The sequence below is a fragment of the Chelonia mydas genome, chromosome 12 (assembly GCF_015237465.2).
Source record: "Chelonia mydas isolate rCheMyd1 chromosome 12, rCheMyd1.pri.v2, whole genome shotgun sequence".
In the NCBI taxonomy this organism is placed as follows: Eukaryota; Metazoa; Chordata; order Testudines; family Cheloniidae; genus Chelonia; species Chelonia mydas.
The window spans coordinates 6,112,201-6,135,223 of NC_051252.2; the positions used below are offsets into that span (position 1 = coordinate 6,112,201).

At 47.9% G+C, this 23,023-nt stretch overlaps 1 protein-coding gene across 5 annotated transcripts in view; it reads left to right on the top strand.

Annotated features, from left to right (window-relative positions):
* The window catches only part of CSNK2A2 (casein kinase 2 alpha 2), a 42,834-nt gene extending 22,214 nt beyond the window's left edge, over window positions 1-20,620 (top strand). For 3 of the 5 annotated variants that reach the window (XM_037877379.2, XM_043526285.1, XM_037877378.2), the window contains 8 exons: window positions 1,450-1,509; window positions 3,629-3,712; window positions 5,525-5,635; window positions 5,853-5,954; window positions 6,394-6,494; window positions 7,957-8,105; window positions 8,398-8,491; window positions 13,212-20,620. In XM_037877379.2, coding sequence (XP_037733307.1) covers window positions 1,450-1,509; window positions 3,629-3,712; window positions 5,525-5,635; window positions 5,853-5,954; window positions 6,394-6,494; window positions 7,957-8,105; window positions 8,398-8,474 — 684 coding nt within the window. In that variant the 3' untranslated portion in view covers window positions 8,475-8,491; window positions 13,212-20,620. Of the gene's footprint in view, window positions 1-1,449; window positions 1,510-3,628; window positions 3,713-5,524; window positions 5,636-5,852; window positions 5,955-6,393; window positions 6,495-7,956; window positions 8,106-8,397; window positions 8,492-8,951; window positions 9,847-13,211 lie in introns of those variants that run through there. The other 2 variants (XR_005222180.2, XM_043526284.1) reach the window with 2 other exon arrangements.
* Window positions 20,621-23,023: the final 2,403 nt, after the last annotated feature.

The window sequence follows — 23,023 nt, forward strand, 5'->3', positions numbered from 1 at the left end:
TAATCTGCTCCAGGGCATGCAGAAGGAGGCTGCTGGTGTGCTGGAGGAGAGCAGACGGTTCTCTGGTGAGCCCCAGTAGCCTAACAGACACCCTGTTGTGGCTTATTGCTGTATCTTACAGTCTCATCCTTGCTGACTTGTGCCTGCTTCACTGAGTTGCGCTTGAATGTTAGGATCACCCTAGCTCACGAAAACAGAATTCAGTCTGCACCCCAAGAGGCACTAACCAGGTCCTGCGCTCTACCTGTGTTGTACGTCGCTGGATGAGCAGGGATGGTGAAGGCTGGGCGGTTGAGGTGTGTTGCTGAGAGTGCCTTGGGCATAGGCGGTGACTTGTTTACCTCACTCTTCAGCATTTAACACCAGACCGCGCCAGCGTTGAGGAGAATTCAGGGTCCGCTCTCGTTCCTTGGAATGTGAACTTCAAATCGCCACGCTGCGGTTTTCTTGAAACTACCAGGCAGTGCCCTGAGACCGCAGCTGGCTTTGAAGTTAATGAAATCAAACAATTTGACTGGGCTTTGAGGAGATGCTTGTTTATTAAAAAGGAAAAAAGGTTAAGTCCTGCTGTTTTCTGTAAAACTCAATGTGCATGTCATGCTTCGCACAGCTGCTGTTTCCTAGCACCATGCTGGGCCTCTTGGGAAGGAGTGAAGAACTCACCCCATGGAGTAGGAGCAGTGGAACAGGGTTGGGCTGAGGAAGGTGCCGATGATGGATATAGAGTGAAATGCTAAATCTGTGCTAATCATGACCCAAGGGGTGGCTCACGCTGGGCATGACTGGGTGACAAAGACATTAGTGGTATTGCTGATGAGTTATGGTTTTAAGTACACCCTGGGTCTTAAATGCTTCCCCGCTGCTTTACAGTAGCCGTGATTACTAATCCCAATGGGAACATAGAGGAAAGAGTGAGACTGCAGTAGATCACTTGCACTGCCAGTAATGAACTCAGTACTGTGATCTCTTTCCCACCTTGTGATGGAGTCTCTGGACTACTTTTCCCTTCCATGTTACTGTCTCTGTCCCTTTGCAGCAACTGTCACTCCAGCCTTCTCGATCAGTGTAGATCGTCTCGATATGCAGAGGAAACGTGAAAGCTAATATTCTCCTAAGCATCTGCTATCTGCTTTCTGATGTTGTAGGGGATCATCCAGTTTAGGGGAAGCAAAGGGGCAATGATGAGTCTGTAGGATGCCGACATTCCCCACTGCGGAATCTGTGCCCTCATTTCCATGTACATATCCGGTTAACTAGAGTAACCCTACGCTGACACCTGGCATTCCCTTTGAGTTCAGACGCTGGCTCCCGGCGTTAGAAAAGGATGCAGAGTGGCTTCGGTACTTGAGGAGGTGGGGGTTAGGAACTAAAAGGTGCAGTTTTAGACTAAAACAATCAAGATCTGAATATTTATTTGCCCTTCTCTTTCTCTCCCACAATCTGTTTCAGCAACTGTACCAGATCCTGACAGACTTTGATATTCGGTTTTATATGTATGAGCTGCTCAAGGTGAGTGATGGTCATGAAGTACGATCAAAGGCCACAGAGTCGGGCTGGGGGAATGAATGTCTCTGAGGCAATGGCAGAATTCCTGGAGCAGCCCGCTGGCAAACTGACACTTCGGCTTGTTTCCTCTCTGGTAGTTTAATGCAGAATTGTTGTCACATAACGGAGCCCATTTGGGAGGGTTGATGTGAGAAGAGCAAACTAACCAGCCCCCGTGGAGGAGAGAAGAATGTGGGAAGTTCAGAACTGAACTGGGGCTCTCTAGTTGTCTTTCATACTGTAGGTGGGCTAGGCATGGTTGGCATTATGCAAAGCCAGAGGGGTTGGATCACCAGCCCTGTGTTGTCTTGATACTGCAGAACCTGAGTGCATGTACAAGAGGGGCATTTTCCTGAGCTTTTACAGAACTTGATTTGGTAACCCCAATTGTCCAGAGTCCCCAGGGCAATTAGGGAGTTGGGTGGGAGGTAGGTGGCTTCAAATCTTCCTTGCCCTGAATGAGCCTGTGGGTCAGAAACAAGCTGGCTCATTAAATGCTTTGAAATCTTTCAAAGCCCCTGAAGTTTTTTCTGTCGGTGGGGCTGAGGCTTTAGACCCTCATGGCTCTGCTGGCCTTCGACTTACCTCTTAGGGTAACTAAGGCCCTTTGAGTCCAGACCGAGAAACTTACAGTAAGGCACCTATTTGGCTGGTACTTCTTCCAAATGACAGAGAGGGAAGAAAAGGGATGAATGACATCCTCAAGGGAGCAGTGTGTGCCCTTATGCTCTTTTGAGTTTTATTAGACACCCCACCCTCCCCCCCTTCTCTCCTGAGGCTTGTGGGCCATCATGTGGCAGGTCTTTGAGATATGCTGAACCGTCTCTATGGGATCTCAAGCTTCAGTCTGAAGGAGCTAGCAGAGCACGTCAGTTCTCAAAGCTGTGTTCTGGGCACTCTCCTGTTGAATCTCCACCAAGGCAGCCGCTGTTGTCTGTATTGGTTCCCAGCAGGGCAACTGGATTATTAAAACTGCCATTTCCAGGCCGCCTGGGCTGGCTTTGGGTCTGGAAGTGTCGGAAAAGGCTGTCCAAGCCCTGGAGTGTCCACTCCGGGGGTCAGTGACTCAAGATGACCACTTGGAATAGATCTCCTAGCCACCCCATGCTGTGGTTACCCATCCATGTTCCCAGTCCTTTCAGGAATGATTGTGTGTCTGTCTGGGAAGGAAATCCCCTTCTGATTGAACTCAAGGCATGCTATGAAGCTCCAGGCTGCTTCTATTTTCATAGAAATGAGGGAGAGGAACAAAGCAGGTTAGACAAACTGCATAAGGAATTCAGCTCCACAAACACAAAAAAGGCAGAGAATACATCGTCCTCTTCTAAAGCCTTCCATGTGAGGATCTCCGAGCACTTGACAAACCTTGATAGATTTATCTCCACCATCCCTTTGAGGTAGAAAAGCTGCATGCTTCTCGCTCGTTACACAGAGAACAGCTGCACAGGGACGCAGCTAGCCCAAGGTCCTCGAGCTGAGAGTAGAACGCATGTCTGTGCACTCTCTGCTTGTGTTTCCTGCCTTGTGCTTTGAACCACATCATCATTCCTCCCATAGCGTTCAAGTCATTATGCGCCTTGCACAGGTGTGATCTTTGTTTAGAAATTATTGGTAGATCCAAGCAAATTCTGGAGTCTCAGAAGAAAAGCCATCCTCAAAGGCCCTAAAACATTGAGCAAATGGTAGAAATCACTGCATTCCTGGGGAGTTCCTCTCCTGCCAGCAGTGACAGCGGAAATGATGGACAGTCACTTGTGGTTGTGGGACATCTATCTCACTGGCTCTTGAGCTCTAAAGTACATGCTGGGAGCACAGATCCAGGAGTCGGGGCCTTGTATGACAAATGAACCAAGTGTAGAATGGCAGCTGCATAGTCCCCTTCTCTACCGGCAACATGCCTCTTCTGCCGCAACCAGGATGGTGAGCGAAACAAGGGTGGTGGTTCTTCATTGTCCTTCACGTGCTGTACTCTCCCCATTCGGGCACACCTACTTTACTGGCTGGAGAACCATGTGCTACATCGTGGACTTTGGTCTGTGTTTACTGGTTTGTCTAACATGACTGTATATTGTCTGTCTGCCAGGCCCTGGATTACTGTCACAGCATGGGGATCATGCACAGGGATGTCAAACCCCACAACGTCATGATAGACCACCAACAGAAAAAGGTACTTCTGCAGTGGGGCACAGCGTTATCGAGGGTTTGGGGCAGCTTGAAACTTTGCCACCACAATGTCCTTACTCTAGGCTGCGGCTTTCTTGTTCCCAGCCCCGACCACTCTCTCTCCCCGAGCGAGATCACTTGTACAACACGTCTGCTGGGGATTGTCGGTCTGAGCTAGCACCCTTTACTTCTGCTGCCTTTTCTCTGAGCGCTACAGAAGCAAAGTGCTCTGACTTGGCCAGGATGTGTGGGGATTGCTTCTAATTACTCCAATTCCTCTGCTTATTTGGGGAGTGGTTTCCAACCCTTGCTAGAAGAGAAGGGTCACTGCTACTGCCTGGAAAGCTTGGGACGGGGTAAGAGAAATAGAGGGAGGGGAACGGGGCATAAGTGGGAGGTCAGAGGGGCAGAAGTTCCTCTGTTGGACAGTGTGATTGTTATGAGTGTTCTGTTGTGACATCCTATCTTGTCTGAAGAGGACGTGGATTTTATACACTGGGAACGTAAGCTTCTCCTGTCCTTGGATCCAGTGAAGTTATAGTCTCAATACAGAGTTTTGCTTTCTTTGGGGATAGGTGATATTGGTGCGTGGGGGGGTTGTGGGATCTACCAGTTCTCTAGCTTTTGGGGTTTTTTTTATTTTTTTTTAAACCTACTAAGTAGAAGACCCTTCCCCCGGTTAAATCCCCAAAAGCCAAGGGGCTCAGAGTAGAGGCTGTTGCCCCAGCCCTGGCTCATCTGTGTGTGTGGTATTATGCGAGACCGCAGTATTTTCAGAGCCCTTGAGTAACTTCACTCCACTGGCTTGAGCGCTGTGTCCTCTTCTGAATTCTGTAGCTATTTTACGTTTCAGATGACTTTTCTAAGTGTGTGTGGATGAAGTTAGTGGATAACCTCCTTTCACCTGTGGTCAGGCTTGATCTCCTAGGTGAAAGCCTGTGGCTTATCTGCACAGGCCTGCCGTGTGCAATACCGTGGCCTCTTTTTCACGTGTCTCCTCTGTCATTTTTGACGCACACTGGTCAATCCATGGGATAAAATACCTTAGTGGGTACTTGCCCATTGTGTCAGAAACCCGATATCCAGCACTGGAGTGCCGTCTTAACTTCATGGCTGCATGTGGCAGTGAACTGCTGATTTACCCCATTCTCATTTGGGGTGGATGCTGCATATACCAAAGGGACAGTGGTATCTCAGGGTCTTTCCCTCCATCTGGCCAGTTCAAGTGGTGCCATAGAGTCCTCCCACCTGCACATTTCTCCTCAGCTGCTAAGCCACGGTAGCGGTCTCCCAGCTGATGCCAGCAGCTCAGGGGTTGACAGTCTCCCAGGCAGTTATAACGCCATCTGCAGGTCTGTGCAAGTGTGGTGCTGTCTGCATTTCTCACCCGAAAGGGCTGCTCTAGCCAGTGACTCTCTCGTAGCTCTTCCCACTTGTTAGCATTGATGCTGCCTTCACACCCAGCTGTGCTTTTGATTTTTGTTTAATGCGGCTGGTTCCTGCTTGTTCCCTAGCATCCAATTAGCTGTCTTTTTATTTGACTGGTGGCGTTAGTAACCGATGAGTCACCCAGCAATAGATTATTTGATTAGGGTTGCCAGGCAGAGACTTCGCCGAGCCCTGGTAACTCCACAAAGCCCTGCAGATAATGGAGTGAGGTGGCAGCATGAGCAGAGACCAGGCGATACAGCATCATTGCACAAAGGGCTCCGGGCTTTCGCCAAACAGTTGAAAAAAGCTTTGGCAGACTTGGCTTCACCTGACTTGTTTGTACTTGGCAACGAACTCTGTGTGTTTCTCTCTATTGCGTGTTTAGTTGCGGCTCATAGACTGGGGTTTGGCAGAGTTCTACCATCCAGCTCAGGAATACAATGTCCGCGTGGCCTCGAGGTACTTCAAAGGACCGGAGCTCCTTGTGGACTACCAAGTAAGAGTCTGCATCCAAATGGCTACTTAGTGTGTTGCTTGTGGTTGCACTCAGGCCACTTTTGGTTTGTCCATTTGCCCCCTGGGGGTTACCATGTTAGAGCAACTTTGCCATGAAGTTGGAAAGCCGAGAGCCTCCTTTGACTAGGGGTCTTTTGGGGCTTGGGTCTAAGGTGTGTGTGGCCTTCCTCCATTTGATTTTGTTCTCCTCCCCTCAGATGTACGACTATAGCTTAGACATGTGGAGTTTAGGCTGCATGCTGGCCAGCATGATCTTCCGAAAGGAGCCCTTCTTCCATGGCCAGGACAACTATGACCAGGTGAGGAGATGCTGTCTGACTCTGAAAGGGGGAATTCTTGTTTGTGTCTTCCCTTTGGTTGGGGCTGGGACCATCTGATTGGTAGGCATTGTTATGCATTTGATTGAACTGAGGTGTCAAGGCTTGCACAGCAGAAAGCATGTGCCTTCTGGAAGGCCCAGTGATATGTGGCACAAATTGTTGTGGTGCTGGAGAAACAAGTTAGTAAGGGGCTTTCCTTGGACTTCAGGATTTCCCCAACACTGAGCTTCTAATCTCTGGCTGCTCAGGTGCTAACAGACTAACTTCCCACTCTTGTTTGTGGTTACCAAATGCAAGCGGACCCATGGATGCAGCAGCCCTTCCATCCATCCATCCAGGACAGTGGTGTCGGGACAGTCTCTTAAGTCAGTGACCTGCCCTTCTCTTGTTGCTTCTGTAAATCTGTCTTTTGTTGCAGCTGGTTCGCATTGCTAAGGTTCTGGGCACAGATGAACTGTATGGGTATCTGAAGAAGTACCACATAGAACTGGATCCGCACTTCAATGATATCCTGGGACAGTAAGTAGGGGAGGCAAGAAGCAAAACGTGACTTTTGGTTTCTTTTCCTTAAACATCCATCCCAAGAGTGACTCCAAAGCACAAGTGCTGCTTTAGGTCTCCTGGGCTGCGGTGTCATTTGTCTGCCTCTTATCTAGCTATTGATGTAACTTAGGTTTTTTTCTATCCTCCGGCTGTCTATGCACTGAGTAAGCCACTAGATTTGCACGGTTCTCTGCCATTCCTCGTGATGCCAGTAAAAAGACTGAAACTGGTTGGGGGGAACCTAGCACAGATGCTGGGAATTGTTCCCTACGAGTCAGTCATAGAGTTTAAGGCCAGGAAGGACCATCAGATGATCTAGTCCGATCTCCTGCATACCACAGGCCACCCAGACCACGCAGCATCTGCATGCTAACTCCAACAACCAAAATTAGACCAAAGGATTACAGCCCACTGGAGACTAGTAGGGGGACCAAGGTGCACCAGTGTCTGAGGCCCCTGCAGTGGCAGGGAAATCCTGACAAGTGACCCCCAAACGCACGCTGCAGAGGAAGGCGAAAAATCCCCCAGGCCACTCTCAATCTGACCCGGGGGAAAATTCCTTCCTGACCCCACATATGGCTATCTGTGCTTTCCTTAGATCCCAGAAATTGCTTTGCCTTCATGCTCTCAGCTTGCAAAATTGTGTCACAAATTTGCCAGCCCAGACCCAGGATCTACTTGCCCATCCTTTCCCATGACAATAATGAGAAACCCGGGTTGATATTTTCGAAGCAGGGTAAGGGATTTAATCACCCATCTCCCAGTTAAAATTAGTGGGAGACAGGTGGCTGAATCGACTGCATTGCTTTGCAAGTCTTGATGACGATCTCTTACTGGTCTGTCAAGGGAAATTACCCACCTCGTGTGGGATGGCGAGTAAAAAATTTGCGAGGCTGGCTTCGAACTAGAGACATTCTCGCCACTCTGAGCCTGCTTTTAAAGCCCTTGTATGTATCTCATAGACTTTAAGGCCAGAAGGGGCCATCCTGATCATCTTGTGTGACCTCCTGCACGTTGCAGGCTACAGAACCTAGCTGTCACCCTAGTTGTTTGGAATTCATGCCTGTTCTTTATCGAATGGAACCCTTGACAGCAACGGGCCTCTGTAAAGCTGCTCATAAAGAGAGCAGTTCTAAATTAGCCTTACTGGGCAGTTCTCTCCCTCTCACTGATACAGAACACTTCACTCGAGCCCAGCATGGCCAAAAGCCAAGGACGCTGGGTTGTAAAGGAGAAGGCTTGAGTGGCACTGCCCATGTTGGGTGGCACTAGTGAAATGCCGGATGTAGAGGGGGTTGATAGGTAGCTCTAATTAGCTCCAACACTGCCCTCTAAATTCACATATGGGTGTGGTAGGTGAACCCTCCTAGGATCTGATGGTAGCTGCTGTGCCATTCAGAGATCGGTCTGTACTATGAAAGACATCCCTCTGCTACAGGCATTCGCGAAAACGCTGGGAGAACTTCATCCATAGCGAGAACAGACACCTGGTCAGTCCTGAAGTCCTGGACCTTCTGGACAAACTTCTGCGATATGACCATCAACAGAGACTGACTGCCAAAGAGGCTATGGAGCACCCATATTTCTGTGAGTCCCAGGGGGAGCAAGGCCTGGGGTCAGAGTCACATGGCTGGGTTTGAAAAGGAAAGAGGGGTTTGTTGATCAGGTGGGAGGTGAGTCTTCCATTCAGTACCTCCCTATGAATCTTGCTGTCATACTGACGGCTGGAATTCCAGGTTCTCCAAAGTCTAATGGAAGCTTGTGCTGCTTGGAGGGGGGCGTTCCTTGGAAGAACCTAAGCCCTCATGAAAGCGAAGCTTTGATATTGCTCATTGTAATACTGCTTCCCATCCCTGGCTGATCCTTGTGTCTCTTGCAGACCCAGTGGTGAAGGAGCAGTCCCAGCCCAGCTCAGAAAATGCTGTGCTCTCCAGTGGCCTGACAGCAGCACGATGAAGGCTGGAAAACAACGGGTAACTCAAGATGTTTACAAATAAAAACAAAACCTTCAGTCACACAGTGAAGGGAATAACCAAGACCCCTCCCCCATTTATACTCAGCAGAAATCTAACCTCTGGGGGGCTAGCGCCTCTGTTCCTCTCTGGTGGTTGTGGATAATGTAACTCAACCTGTGGTACCAAAGCCCTGGGCAAATGGTTTGCAAGATACCCAGGGCTCACGGCGACTGATTCTTGTTCACGTTTCCATGGCGCCTGCTCTTCCTTCCCAATCTAGCCTTTTCCTACCATGCTGGTGGAGCAAACTTGCCATTCCGCCAGTGGACCACAGCATGCATCTATATAAATATGCCCTTTGGAACTGTGGACACTTGGGGCCAAATTCAGACTGGGTAGAAGCAGATAGAGCTCTGAGGTCTGGGAGTCACACCTGCTCGCTCCAGGTCTGAGTTTGGCCCTTTCATTTCGGTTTCAGTTGCGGAGGAAGAGTGTCTCAGGATTGGTTTGGATCATTAAAACCAACTGCCACTTTCTAAGTTGCTCAGAGAGAGGTGAGCACCCCCGCAGGTGCATTCAGAAAATGTGTTAGGCCTGTTATGGAAAGTCCTGAATGTAGAGACAGGAGGTTTTTTCTGTAGCAGGCAAAATACTTTCCCACAGACCTCAGGAAAACTGATCCTGCAATAAGAGAGATACAGCCATGTAACTTGTTTCATGGCTCACATGTGATGGCTCACGCCAGGTGAAGTACAATTCCAGAGTATGAATCTGGAGTGTTTCAGGCCAGCACCATTGAATGAAGAGCAGAATGGGGAAGTTGTGAGGAAATGCAGTAGGAGAGCTTGGGGATGCAGTAGTGGGAACAGCAAGGGGGGGGGATCAGTAAGCAGTGGTGTGGTGGGAACAGGAAGGGAGCGGTGCTTTTGGGGTGACTAAAGCTACTGGTCCAGAGCTTGGGTCCATGTAGTGTGTTAACAATCAGCCAGATGCTGAATTCTGGGGCTAAGATTCTGTTGGGGGGTGGGGTGGTTCTCTTGTGGCTTTTCATCTGATCCCTTGATAGCTTTATAGCCCCACAACTCACAGTTGCTTCCTTTATTTGTTCTATGTGTCATTTCTCCAGCGGTTCTAGAAACCTCCTAAACCTAGAAACCGGAGATAGTGTTTTGCCACCAGCACCTAAACACAGAATTTCCTTCTCCGGCATTGTCAAATATTTAATTTTTTTTTTTTTATAATATAAGGTTGGAATGTTTCTATTTGAAACATCTGTTTACATTCCATATCCCAATAAAGTTATATTGGCATTGATAGCAGGTCAAATCCATTTGTATAATTCACTGAAACCAATAAATATCTATACGTATGAACTTCTGTTGTCTTCTAGTCTATGGGGATGTGCAGAAACTAAGAACAGCTGAAGGCTTTGCATCCTGTAGTTAGGATTGAGTTCCAACTTCTGTTCCAATTTCCTTTTTATCAGAACTGGCTCTTTAACTTGCTCTCACGAGCTCCTTTTGGCCTGATACTTCTCATGCTTGCTCTCAGCTCAAAGGTGGAATTCTGTGAAAGTCTCTGCAAAATCACTTTAGCTGCTGTTGAGTTCAAAGGAAGCGTCCTATGCCCAGGGAATAAACTTTTGGGCTTGCAAGACTCTCTGGGTATGTCTACAGTGCGGCTGGCCCATGTCAGCTGACTCGGATTGCGGGGCTCTGAAATTACAGTGTGGTTGTTTAGGCTGGAGCCTGGGCTCTGGGACCCCTGATGGGGGAGGGTCTCAGAGCCCAGGTTCCAGCCAGAACATCTACACTGCAGTTTTATAGCCCCGAGACCGAGTCGCACCAGCTGTGGTTTAACTGAACTGTGTTCATACCCTCACCGCTGAAACTTCAAACCGGGGTTGTTTTCTAGAGCTCTCCTTCAGGGAGAGAGTTCAGGTTGGAAAACCCAATATGTCACACTCTTCGATGTGTCCTGAATTCTTAATCTGCATGTGTATGTATGCGCATGCGCGCACACACACACACACACACACACACACACACACACACACACACACACACACACACACACACACACACACACACACACTTCTCAGTGTGGGTGGGTGGATTGTTCGCTATTAAGAACTCACGCAGTAGGAAGTTGGAAAATTTCAAAAGTGAAGGTTCCTTGTTAATTATGAACCTCCAATAGACTGTTTGTTTTAACCTGTGCTAGTGGTTCTCAGCAGTGTTCACTCTGGGATGGTGTCTCCCCCACTGCCTCCCCACTTTGTCTCCCTCTTCTGTCTGTTTGGGACCCACCCCCCTTTTTAGACATATGGAGTCAGCAGAGCAGTTGCGATTGCCTGATGTGTTCACAACCCCAGGTCTGAGAATCCATGATTTATACCAGAAGCTTTCAAATTGTGGGGCACGTTGAGGTTTATTTGGGGGGCACGAGGAGCTGATGCAGCCGGGCTGAAGGACCGGGGGCAGGAGTGGGCTCTGTCTGGCAGGGGAAGCGGATGGGGCTGTGTGTAGACATCTCAGCTGCCAGAAACAAGCTCCCTGCCGGTCTCGCTCCCCCATTACACAGCTGCAGCACTCACCTACTGGCAGTTACCCTCCTCTTCTGGGGAGGTTGATGGGGACTGTCTGAGCAGGGAGCTGAAGGCTGCACCCTGTGAGTACGGGCCCCTGTCAGACAGAGCCCCCTGCTGACACTGGCCCTTCAGCGTGGCCTCAGGGTAGAGTCCCATCCACTTCCCCTGCTGGACAGAGCCTCTGCACGGGAAGCGGACGTGGCTGCACTTGAAGGCCTGGGGTCAGCAGGGGGCTCTGTCTGGCAGGTGGCCAGTACTAACTTTCCGCTTCCCTGCTGACCCCAGCCCATAACGCTACCCTGTTCACTTCCCCTGTGCAGTGGGGGAGCGAGACGGGCAGGGAGCTGTGTCCCGGCAGCTAAGACTGCTGGACCATGCATGCAGCAAGTGGCTTCCTCAACAGCCACATGGTGAGTGCCCCCTTGGGTACCAAGCATCCTCTCTCCCCTTGCTTAGAAAGAGTGGGGCACGCATGAGACAGGTATCTCTGAAAGGGGGTCTCAGCAAAAACAGGTTGGAAACCTCTGATCTATAACGGTAAAACAATAGATGGCAATGAGGTCATGTTAGTGTTGGGGTAGGACCTTAACACTGGGAATCTCCTGACTTTTCTGATTGGTTGGCTTCTTAGCCTCAATGTTGCATAAACTCCAGTTTTTTGTATTTAGCATTAAATTCCACCCTGTTAAACCAATGCTAAGTGAATGTCGATGTGCATGTTTGGGAAACGCAGGGGTTTACATTTCTTGTAGCAGTGGGGACCATCTGCATTGCTCAACTCCTGGCTTTTACATTGGTAACTAATGGGGTGTGGATGTAGAATCTTCACCCGCAGTCCTTTTTTAATCTGCAGAGGGAAAAGGGGTGGAAGGCTCTGGGGGAGAGGACCAGGCTCATAGGACCCAACTTCAGACCTCCCATTGATAGGTGTGGAGACCTCCACGCATTCTTCCCTGACCCAGCCATACCGACATGCACTACACACCTTGTCCTCTGGCTGGCCCTTTTCTCTGAAGATCTCAGCAATGTTTTCCAAACCCAAAGTAAGTTAGGAAGAGATATAGTGTTTCCCATCTTAAAGAGGGGGAGCCATGAGGTATAGAACGGTTAAGTGACTTGCCCCAGTCAGCCTGCAAATTCAGCCCAGTCCCACCACCTCAAAGCTGGCGTTGAGACCAAATGTGAGAAGCTTCAGCCCAAAAGGAAATGAGAGAGCTGACTGAAATGGTTATTATGGAAATACCCTTGCAACCTACCATTCCTTGCTGCTGTACTGTACAGTGAGTAGTACGTGTGTGCGCACAGCTCCAGCTTGATCCCTGTCTCTCTGTGAGCCTGTCAGTGTTTTAGGTGCTCAGAGCCGGGAATGCCACTTCCCCTGTTCAGTAAATATTTCACATCTCCTTTTCCTTATGATGATGAAAAACGCTTTGTCTTCAGAAAGAAAGGGCAAGGGAGATCCCTGACCACACCCCTTCTTGTTTGCTCATGAATCTGTCACAGGTATGGCAGTGAGATGGGTGAGCTCACAAAGGTACAGTGAAAATTTCCCGCCTACCAACCCGGCCCAGTGCTACAGCACCACGTGAAGGGCTGGAGTTCAGAATCTGAGCTTGATGCTTTGCTCTCAAGATCAGCAGGGCCTGGGAGGACGTTCGAAGTAGTGCATAGGGAAGCTTGGTGTGATGAAGGCATCTGAGTGGGGGTGAGATAATGTGTTGGGGCCACAGAGAGACTCCTATTGGCCCCCAATAAAAATGTTATCTAAGGGGGGCATTGCTAACCATATGTATGGGAGGCAAGGTAGAAAAAACAGATTTTGATTCACTTGCCATTCCATGCGATCATAATTTAGCACTTCTACAATGCCGACATCTTCTAAGCACCGCGTAAGCCTTGCACCATCCTTGGGAATTAGGGCAGTATTATCCTACTTTACAGGTAGGGAAACTGAGGGACATAGGTTCTGTGACATTCCCATGCCTGTGTAGGGAGTATGTTGTGGGGCAAAGATTAGAACGTGCTTCTGTCTCCTCAGCTCTGTGCTCAGCCTACTAGGTGCTGAAGAAGGAAAAAGTTCTGGCAACGCATTGGCATCAACTGCAGCTCGCGCCTGATGCTCACTTCCCTCCTCCCATCTCTCCCTAGGTCCGATGCTGTTCCTCCCAATTTTCCATAAGCAGAACAAGAACCAAATCAAACGTCTTATCAGCGTGTGTACAGAGCTGGCGGCCGGACGGCGTTGCGGTGGCAGGTGACGAGACCAGAGACCGCACCGGCTCCATGGCACCCACCAGTTTATAAACACAAACCTTACTTCTGAATGTAAAAGGTTCCTCCACCTTTGACTTCCTGTTGACCTCTTCCTGACCCAGAAAGCATGGAAAATGTGAAGGGTATGCAAACCGGTTGTTGGCTAATGTTGCTTCCCCCCCATGCTGACCTTTGCCCCCCCTGAACCCCAGCGTAACGTATTAACTAGCTGGCTCCAGACTTGACGCAGCAGGGAGGGGGCAGCGGGGGGAAATACGGCATGATGGACAGTTCTATATTATAATTAAAGGAATTCTATATTATTGAATAAAAGTTTTAAAAGAATTGTATGGAGAGTATTCAGTATGGAAGGAGCCATGGGGCGTGCCCCCCCTGCAGTGGAGGATGCTGGGGCTGGTCGGAGCCCTTCCTGGTGCTGTCTCCTGCCATTCGCTTGTTTTCTGTTGGGGGGAAGAGAGTGAATCTGCTGTACAAAATCATTTGAAGTGTAGTGGTGGCCTAGAACCCCCTGCCTCCAACTACTGGACGGGCTTAAGCAGCCGGGCTAACGGGGGACAGGAGCTCGTAAATTGATAGGAAAACTCCACACTGGGCCTAGCATCTTTCCCTCAATGTCAAGCTCTTTCGGAGGCCTGGATAAACACTAGACGCTTGGTCCCCCAAGTGGTGTCTGCACCGCAGCAGAGGGTGAGACTGGCTGCCACTTTTAGCTAGTATCCCATTTCCCTCCCCCTGCCTCTGAATGAATGGCAGAGCCAGGAAAGGCGCGAACACTTTCTCCTTCCCTGCCCCAGCTGAGAAGGAAGTGATACAGGGTGGGGTCTCTCAAGAGATGTCCTAATCAAGGGAGGCCTTTGCAACTGTAGTTCAAGGTCTGGCTGCCTGGAGATCTCAGCTGGATTTAAAAAAGGATAAGGAGATAGTGCAGACAGGGGGGGGCTAACACCCTTGATATGGACACACACAATGGGTGACTTCAGTCCTCTGCCCCAGCCCTCCTGAGCAGGGAAGAGGCTTATTCTTGTGAATCCTAAACACAGTGGACTCCCTACCCTCACAGTTCTCTGTGGGGACCACTGAGCCCCCCCCTTCTCACACACCCCTGCCCCCCCCCCCCCCCCCGGGCAGAACCAGCAGTGCTCACAATGCTTCCTCTTTAGTGACTGCTCCCTGGAGTGCTTCTGACTTCCTCCTCGGCCACTGCCTTGAGCCGCACCTGCATCTGGGTAGTGAATCGAACCAGCTAGTGGGCTGAACCAGGGTTTTCTCCCCGCTCCTTCCGTCCCTCTAACCCCTGCTCATATCAAATCTCCTTCCTGCTAGCGGTAGTGGTGCCCCTTGCGTTTCCTGACACCTCGGTTAAGGAAGAGATCTCCGTCGGACGGGTGGGCCCATCCCTGTCGTGGCAGCCACCTCGTCACCTGCACAGTCGTCAAGTGTTTATCCCAGCTGTGTCTCTGCACTGGGCGGGCAGCGTTTCCGAGCCAGTGAGCTCGAGCTTGAAATTAACAAACCCGGATGCTTGAAGCTTCTTTTTAAAGTTCCAGCAGGACTCCAATTCTACTTTTGTCATTCCTTTTCTCTGGCCCTCCTCTCTGCCTTCAGCTCCCCTCGCATAGTTTTTATCCAGCGCCTTGGTACTGAAGCTGTCTGTTGTAAGGCTACCTCTGATATAAGGCTATCTGCTGTATGTTTTGTCTCCTGGCTCTTTGGAAGCTCATTATAAATACCTCTTTATAACAAGCACCTCCCTGTAATGTACATTTAGTATCTTCGACGCCTTATAGAAGTGGTGCTATGTATGTGTGCGTGTGTATATAAACTCTGTATTTATTATCTGTTTCCATGTGTGGGTCTGTGTATCTAGGGCAGTGGTGGGCACTGTGTGTGCAGCTGAGGGATTTGCTTAAGGGGAAAAAATATGCAGGTGGAATGTTAAAATGGACTCTATGCCTTTAACATGTTGTGGCCTCTGCCACTCCCTACTTACCAGCCTCCTAGTTGTGAGCATGTTCCCAAGAATACATGCCAGCCCTGCTTGGTTTTTCAGGGCCTTGGAGCTGACGGGGACGGGTCCCTGGGGATGTCTTCAGTAAGTCTTCCCCAGAGGCAATCGCTCTATCTCTAGGTATTAACCCTGGGCCCATCCCTGAAGCATCTTGGCCTTTTGTTCCAGGAAGAGCAGCTACCTTCTGGGGGTCACAAGGAAAACGGTCACTCTTTGGTGCTCTGTTAGGGTTTAGCTGTAGTTCATATCAGCCCAGGACTGTGTGTAGGCCATAAAGCATGAACTCAGAGCTGAAAGCCATCATGAACCCCAGTTTCCAGGCTAGAGTATGAAATGCATCGATGTGGTAAGAGCACAGTGAGCTCATTCAAGAGGGAGGGCAAATGGGCATCTGATGCCCTGTGATCCAGCAAAGAACTTTACAGGAAGGAATTGAAATAAGCAAGGGGCATTTGTTGCCTCTTAGCCTCCAGGTGGCTCACCTGATGGGGGTGAGGAAAAGAGAGACCTCATTTAAGGACTAACAGACACTACTGTCACTGTGTTGGAGGCCCACCTGCAATATGCTAGTTCCCTCCACACGGTTAAAATATGCTTCAGACTTGCCTGTCTACCTAGAACTAAAGCATTTGCCAGATCAGGCTGTAGCCCGCGTCAGTCACACCTGTTAGAACATGGTCCCATCTGCACAAGCACAGCACAAACGTGACGCCCTGCTGTGTTGTAACTGGGTACCCCAGCATTGTAGTCTTTGTCGTGTAGATGGGACAGCCTGGTAGCTCCAGTAACCTGACTCTCATCATGTTCAAATCCAGCCTAGGCCTCCCTTTATGCTTAACATCACCTTGTTAAAATGGCCTGGCCCTGAGAAACAGTTTCACCAGGGAAAGGACTTCATGTATCATCCATACAGGGTGCTACGGAAGCCGCATAGAAAGAGGTCTAGGTCTGTTTTCAGTTACAACATGCCAATTTGCATAGGACAGTGGCTTCCTACTGCATCCCAGCCTCCATCTTATCACTCACCTTTCTCCCTCTGCTCATCCTTTCCACCTTGTGTGCCCTACCCCCTGCTTGATACACCCTCAGTCGCCTGTCTTTAAAGGGGCACCGTTGACTACTTTTTTTGTTTTAATTTTCTTTTCTTTAATTTTCTTATTTGAAACACCCTCAGAGAAGCTCCCGAAATAAACCGGTCTTTGCCTACCGATCGGTGTCTTCCATTTGTCAAAATTCTGAGCCTTTTCCTCCCCACCTCGCTCGTCTTTTCGAATCCTGCAGAGGCAAACGTGACTTCCATCCTCCCCACCTCCTGGCCTTGTCAGTGTCCACACAGGGCTAGACCTGTCCTGATAGGCTGCTGCAGGAGCAGCGTGATGGATGATCTATCTTTTTGCTGGGGTTTGGTGAAACTAGGAAGTAGCCTAAAAAAATTCAGCAACAAAGTGGATTTAAGAAGAAAGAGAGAACTTCCTTCTGGCTGGTACTGATTTTTAAGATAGGTCAAATTTTGGATCATGGGCTACTTGACAGTGCCCCTTTAACTTCTTGAGCTCTTGTCCAGCGACAGACACACCTCCTCTGCTTTGTCCCAGTCTCCGCTTAGTGGGTGTCTGTGTTAGTCAGGATTCAGCAAGTGTGACCGTTCCAGAGCCTCCATCCTTGGTCTTCCCCTGTGTCCAACTTTCCCATCCATAAGGAGCCATCTGTTCGACAACTGCTCCTGCCTTCATGTTGTAGACGTTCCTTTCCTTCAAAGTTCTTTTCTTGGCCTGCTCATTGGATGGGCCCTTATCCATTCCCTCTCCTGTGTGGTCATGTGGTTCTACTTTATCTTCAAAGAGCTGCCAGTGCCTCTGAGATCTTAGAAGCTTGTTCTATTTTTGAAGTCATTCTGCTTTACAAAGTGCAAAAGGGGTTAAAACTGAGCCAGAGTTTTGCCTTGACATTATGAAAGGCGTAGGCTGAGGTTCTGACTTATATCCAGTATGTGTCCATTGTCCTTACAAGCCTGGGACTCAGCAGTATCCTTCCTCCTCTGTTGTCTTATCTATGATGGGGGAAATAAATTAAGGACTAGTGCTCAGCTCCTCATAGGTATTTAGGCTCCTAACTCCCATTGAAATCAATGGGAGTTAGGTGCCTACATACCTTTGTAGATCTGGGCCTAACTTCGAATCTCTTTTCTCCTGGTGAATAGTATCTTACTTCACTGAAGTCAGTGGAACCATTCATGGAGTTCAGATGATACTCAGCCTAGATGACAGTCAAAATCTGGCCCACGATGTTTTCCCTTTTCTTAGTTTCCTTCCCCTAAGTTAACATAAAGTGTCGAACTCAAAATCCTGTTGACCACCGCAGCATTTTGTAGTGGTCAGTTTTACCCAGGAAAAGTTCTCACAAGCATCCCCCTGCCGTTAAACTGGCAAAACCAAAGACCTCACAATTAGTCAACGCTCTATATTATTTAAATGGTGACTTGCTAGTTTGTCATCTCTTGCCACCAGGATACAATTCCAACAAGCTCTGAAAGTTCCCAGTGTATGAACTATGTTCAGGGAGGGGGGAATGTTCATGTTTTCCAAAATAATTCCTGTCACCATGTAAACTTACTTTTTTTTAAAGAAAAATCTAATTTTCAAGTTGAAATCACTAAAATGTCAAACTATGAAAGTCTGCTGCATCTATCACACTAGCTGTTCTATTGGCTTAAAAGCATCAGACCTCAAAGTCTGAGCGACACTCTGTTAAAAAGTCCCCTGAGAAATGTGCTGTGGGATTCTGGTACCGTCATCCTCTAGGCAAAGATTTGCTCTGCTGCTTTGGCCCCTTAAATCCATGATCTCATTATGGTCTGGTATATTATGGAGTCTCATCCACCTGCAGTTATTTTCCCCTTCATTATTGCTAAGGATGGTGGCATGAAAACAGGATTTCAGAGTAAATCTGTTCTTGCTTTTACTTTTTCACCGGTAACCAGTTATTATGTCCTGGTGATTTGCTGGGCAAATAACTGTTGTCCCTCGCGTAATTGTAACTTCAGATGGGACATGAGCAGAAGGCTTAACACCTTCTGTTTCCATCCTAACTGGCGTTCAATCTGGAAAACAAAGGGAACAAGAAGCTGCCTAGAAACAGGCTTGTTTCTGTCTCTTCCTTTCTGCTAAGTCTTTTGTAGACTCAGTGACTTTTGTAGACTTGGGTCTTGCTTTGGTTGGCTTGTGCAGATAACCCCATTAGGAATAATGGTGGTTTGTGCTATCCACTCTTCATTGAGCGACGATGACCACTCTCAAAACCACGTGGCATTTCTGCTCTGTGTGAGTTGCAGAGTGATTTTTAGCTCAAGCAAACAAGTATCTTGCTGTCTTCACCATCCCTGCATTTATATCAGCATAGATTCCAATACCTCTTCTAGACAAAGGTTTGTTCTCCAGTTACTTTAATCTTGGGTATATTCTATTCCCTGTTGAGGGAATAGAGGTTCTGTGTGAGTAGATAAAGCTTTTCCGTTGCCCAGGACAAAGATTAAAGATATTGCCTCCTGTCCATACCACCCCAAAAGGTGGGCAGGAAGTAAAAACGTGCGTCAAGCCCAGTTGTGAGCCAAGAGCCATGTGAGGAGCTATCGAAAAACACACGATTGAGTAGGATTAAATAGCAAACGGAAGATGTTGATGAAAAATCTTCTGGCTCCCTTTTGACATCAAGATGTTGAGCTTGTCTGGCCTATAGTTAAATACAGATTGTTTCCTTGCTCTTCAAAGATGATATAAGGGTTGGTCAAGATAATGCCCTCGGCTGTGTTTTGTCTAATTGGGGTTGCTAGTCCTTGAACAATGGGCATGTAACATCTCTTTATGGGGAAAAGAGGACTCCCGGTTATTCTGAAAAAGCTCTCTTACGATTGCTTCCTGTAGACCTCCACAGCCAGGGCTTGATCCCCAGCCCACCAAAGTCAGTGGAAAGACTCCCATTGATTTCAATGGGCTTTGGATCATGCCCTCACTCACGTGACATTTACAAGTTACTGTGAAGCATGTGTATGATTAGATGAATAATTATTGAGAGGAAGGATTTATTATCTTTATAATTCCCTTCCGTAAACATGTCCAGCGCTGTTGGTTTTCAGAGGGGCACCTAGATTTTTGACATGTCTTGTGCCAGTATTTTAGAGGATTCCTGAAGGTCTCACCACCTTGAAAGTAATCTAATCTCCAGGGTATTCTGTAGGAAAAAACCCCAAATTCTTTGGAGGATGATTTTATTTTTGGAGCTGGACCTTCATTTACTGTCTCAGAGCCACAGAATTCTGGAGGCCTCTTCCTAGCATATTTAATACGAAAAAAGCAGAGTAGAAACTAGTGCACAGTTGCCAAAACCCAGTGCCCACACACACTGGAAATTCAAGGGAGAGTGTAATATACCAACAGCTTCTCTGGTGATCAGACGGACTCGAAAACATTTGCCATTTTCAGGGGTCACAGAATCAGTTAGGTTAAGGTGCCTTTCCAGGGAGTGCTGCAAGGTCCTGATCCTGCCCACTGGGCAGACTCCTGTGCCTATCTGGGCTCCCCACTGACTTCAGTGGGGCTCCACACAGACACAGGGTCCAGGTCAGCCTGCAGGATCAGGGGCCAGGTTTGTACAGCTGGAGATTCGGGGCTTGGTCCTGCTCCAGTGAAGTCACTGGGAGCAAGACTGGGACACAGGTTAAAACAGTTTTCTCTCCAGCGCAGCACTGGGCTGGGATTTTCAAAGGCGCTGAAAGGAGTGAGGTGCCTAAATCCCATTGAAATTCCACGAGTGTTGGAGATCTATCTTCCTACCTTAGGCTTCTTTACGAATTCCAGCCTTCGATATTAACACATATTAGCATTCCGTTAGGTGACTGTGTTTTTTATGCCTGTTTTTAGCATCGTTTCCTGCATTACACGTCTCTTGGGAGGAGGAAAGAGAATGGAGATGCCTTGGATAAAAGTTGAAATTGCCTTGATTTTTCTTTAGAATTTACTGAGAAACTAGGGCAAATGGTTTGAAACCACAAAATGTTTCCATGTATATTGCTCCTGCAAACCAGCTAGCAGTAAGATGTGTGCCTGGATAGCATCTGCACAGTGGATGCATGAGGAGCTGGGCTGTTCAGAACGGCAGCTGTGTATTTGCCCTAATCTCATGTGTTAACAGACTGGATTTATGGAGTCATTTATTTAATTGTGTTGTATAAAGTGTTTGTACTCTAACCAATTGACTAAATATAGTTCTAATTTTTAAATAATGTGTTATTACTTTTGGTGTGTTCTTAGTTGCTTGTGGGGGAGGGTGGGCGCGTGCTCTGTCTGCGAGAGGCGTGACAGTAAGAGACTGTGACTGGGGAAGAAATAACCACTTAGGGCCCTGCTCCTGCAAAGATTTATGTATGTGCTTAACTTTAAGGACTGCGGGCTCGATCTAAAGGCAATTGAAATTAATGGACATGCTCCCATTGACTTCAATGGGTTTTGGATCAGGCCCTGTGAATTGTCATTGAAGGCAAAGGAACTGCTCCGGTGTATGAAGTTAAGCATGTGTGTAAGTTGTTGCAGGATCAAGGCCTTAATTCATTTAGATCTTGCCCTCATGTCTAGTTGGTCTTTGGATGTTGATAAAGACACTTGTCTTCATTATTTTGGGGGCTTCAGGTTTTTTTGCTTAAAAATGCCACTCCAAGCTGAAACTGCCAACAAAGGGATCTTGCTGGATTTCAGTTAAAAAGGAGGTGAAATAGATGCATGTCTGTTTAAGGCCAACTCTAATAATGGCAAATATGGTTCTACTCAGAAAAATGATTGTAAAAATGGCATTTTGGGGCTCCATGTTTCGCATTTTTTCAGGGATTCCTGAGCAAATCTGCATAATTATAAGTAATGAGATGGGGGGAAGTGTCTTCTGCCAGCTGCTCAAACTCAGCCTGGGCTTTGAGAGTCAAGCTGTGATCTTTCTGATGCATCATCACCAGTCATAAAGGGTTGGCAGGCTAAATATGTCCTCAGTGACGCCTGTGTGGTCCCATTGCCTTCAGATGTAACTGATTGGAACTCAGTAAACAGTTCTGTTGCTAATGCACATGGAGGACTTGAATCCAGCTCACGCTGTCTTAGCTCTGTTGCTGTGGAGGGTTAAAAGGTATAAAAAGCAGCAAAAAATGTATTTTAGGCCCCAATCCTGCAATCACTTCTGCTGGTGTGAGTAGTCCTCTTGATTGGAACGGGACTACTGGTGCGAGTAAGGTTACTCGTGTGAGTGTTTGCATGATTGGGGCCGAAGTTAGCAGGCACGACTCCCTCACATCTGAGTAAGAAAGTGCCATTTTTCCATAGTCACTTTTCAGAGCATGCTCACGCTTTAAAGAGCTCTCTTCTCTGGTGGGATTCAAAAAGAGTTTTGATTTTAAAAATAAAGTGAAATTGGGCAAATTATTTATAACCCAGTATATTGAAAACAAATCAGCTATTTCCCTAGCGAAAGTGGCAGTCAGGTATTTGCTGCTGCCAAGCCAAAATATGTACTTAGCACAGCAGTTACCCCATAACTAATCCTTTTCAATAAACATTTCTCTGTGAGTCCCGTTCCCCCCCCCCCCCCCGCATTTCATCATCCATGCTGCATCATTAAAAATAAAAGATTTGTGAATTACAGGAACACTATCAGTTGACTTGGGGGCCAAAATTTAGACCTCCGTCTTGCAAAGCCTCCCATGCTTACCTTTTCCACAGGAATAGAGCCATTGAAGTCGGTGGGGCTGCACACATGCTTAAAATTACTCCCTTGTAAAACTGCTTGGGAAATTTTTGTCAATCGAGTCTTCTGTCAGAAATTGCCGTTTTTGTGAAATTGTGTTGATTTGGACCGGAGTGCCAGTGGGAAAAAATGTCAGTGAATTTTTTTTTCAGAATTTCCATTTGGCAGGAATTCCGATTCTGAACGAAAACAAATTGTGAAATGTCAACATTGCCCACAAAACAGAGATTCTGAAGTCTATTCGCTCTACTCCTGGGTCTGTCTAGGGCATTGGGACATGAGATGTTTCCATAATATAAAATTGAGGTGCGTGTGAGAAGGGATTTATTCAGGATCTAACAGGAATGTGTGCATGACGATGTGTTTCACGGGAATATTTTAAACGTTCCCCAAGCTGCGGTGGTGGAAATGCAAATCCAGCAGCCCTGGGATGTTGCACTGGAAACTGAAAGTAAAAATGATTTCAGAAGCAAAGTGAAAGTGATCACTCTGCTGTCACTGTCCAAGCAGTGTGAAGAATCAGGGTTGTTTACTTCTCTACACTGGTTTTGATAGTACACAGATAAGGAACATTTCTGAGTATGAAAACAGATGCGGACAGAGTTCCTCTCCCATGGAGACTTACAGGAAATAAATCATCCCCAGGCAGCATGACTGCAGATGCGGTAGCACAAAGACCTTCACATGCATCATGTGTTTATGCATGAAGAGTTTGGGCCCAGACCCACAAAGGCACTTAGGTCCCTAACTACCTTAGAAGATCTGGGTCTCTGTTAGAGTCCAGATTCAGGAGCACTGCCAACGACCGCGCTTGGAATGGGCAGAAGCCACCATCTTGGTTTCAGCAAGAGCAATAGGCAGCTTAGTCAGATTGGTTCAGGGGGCTGTTTGAGTTACA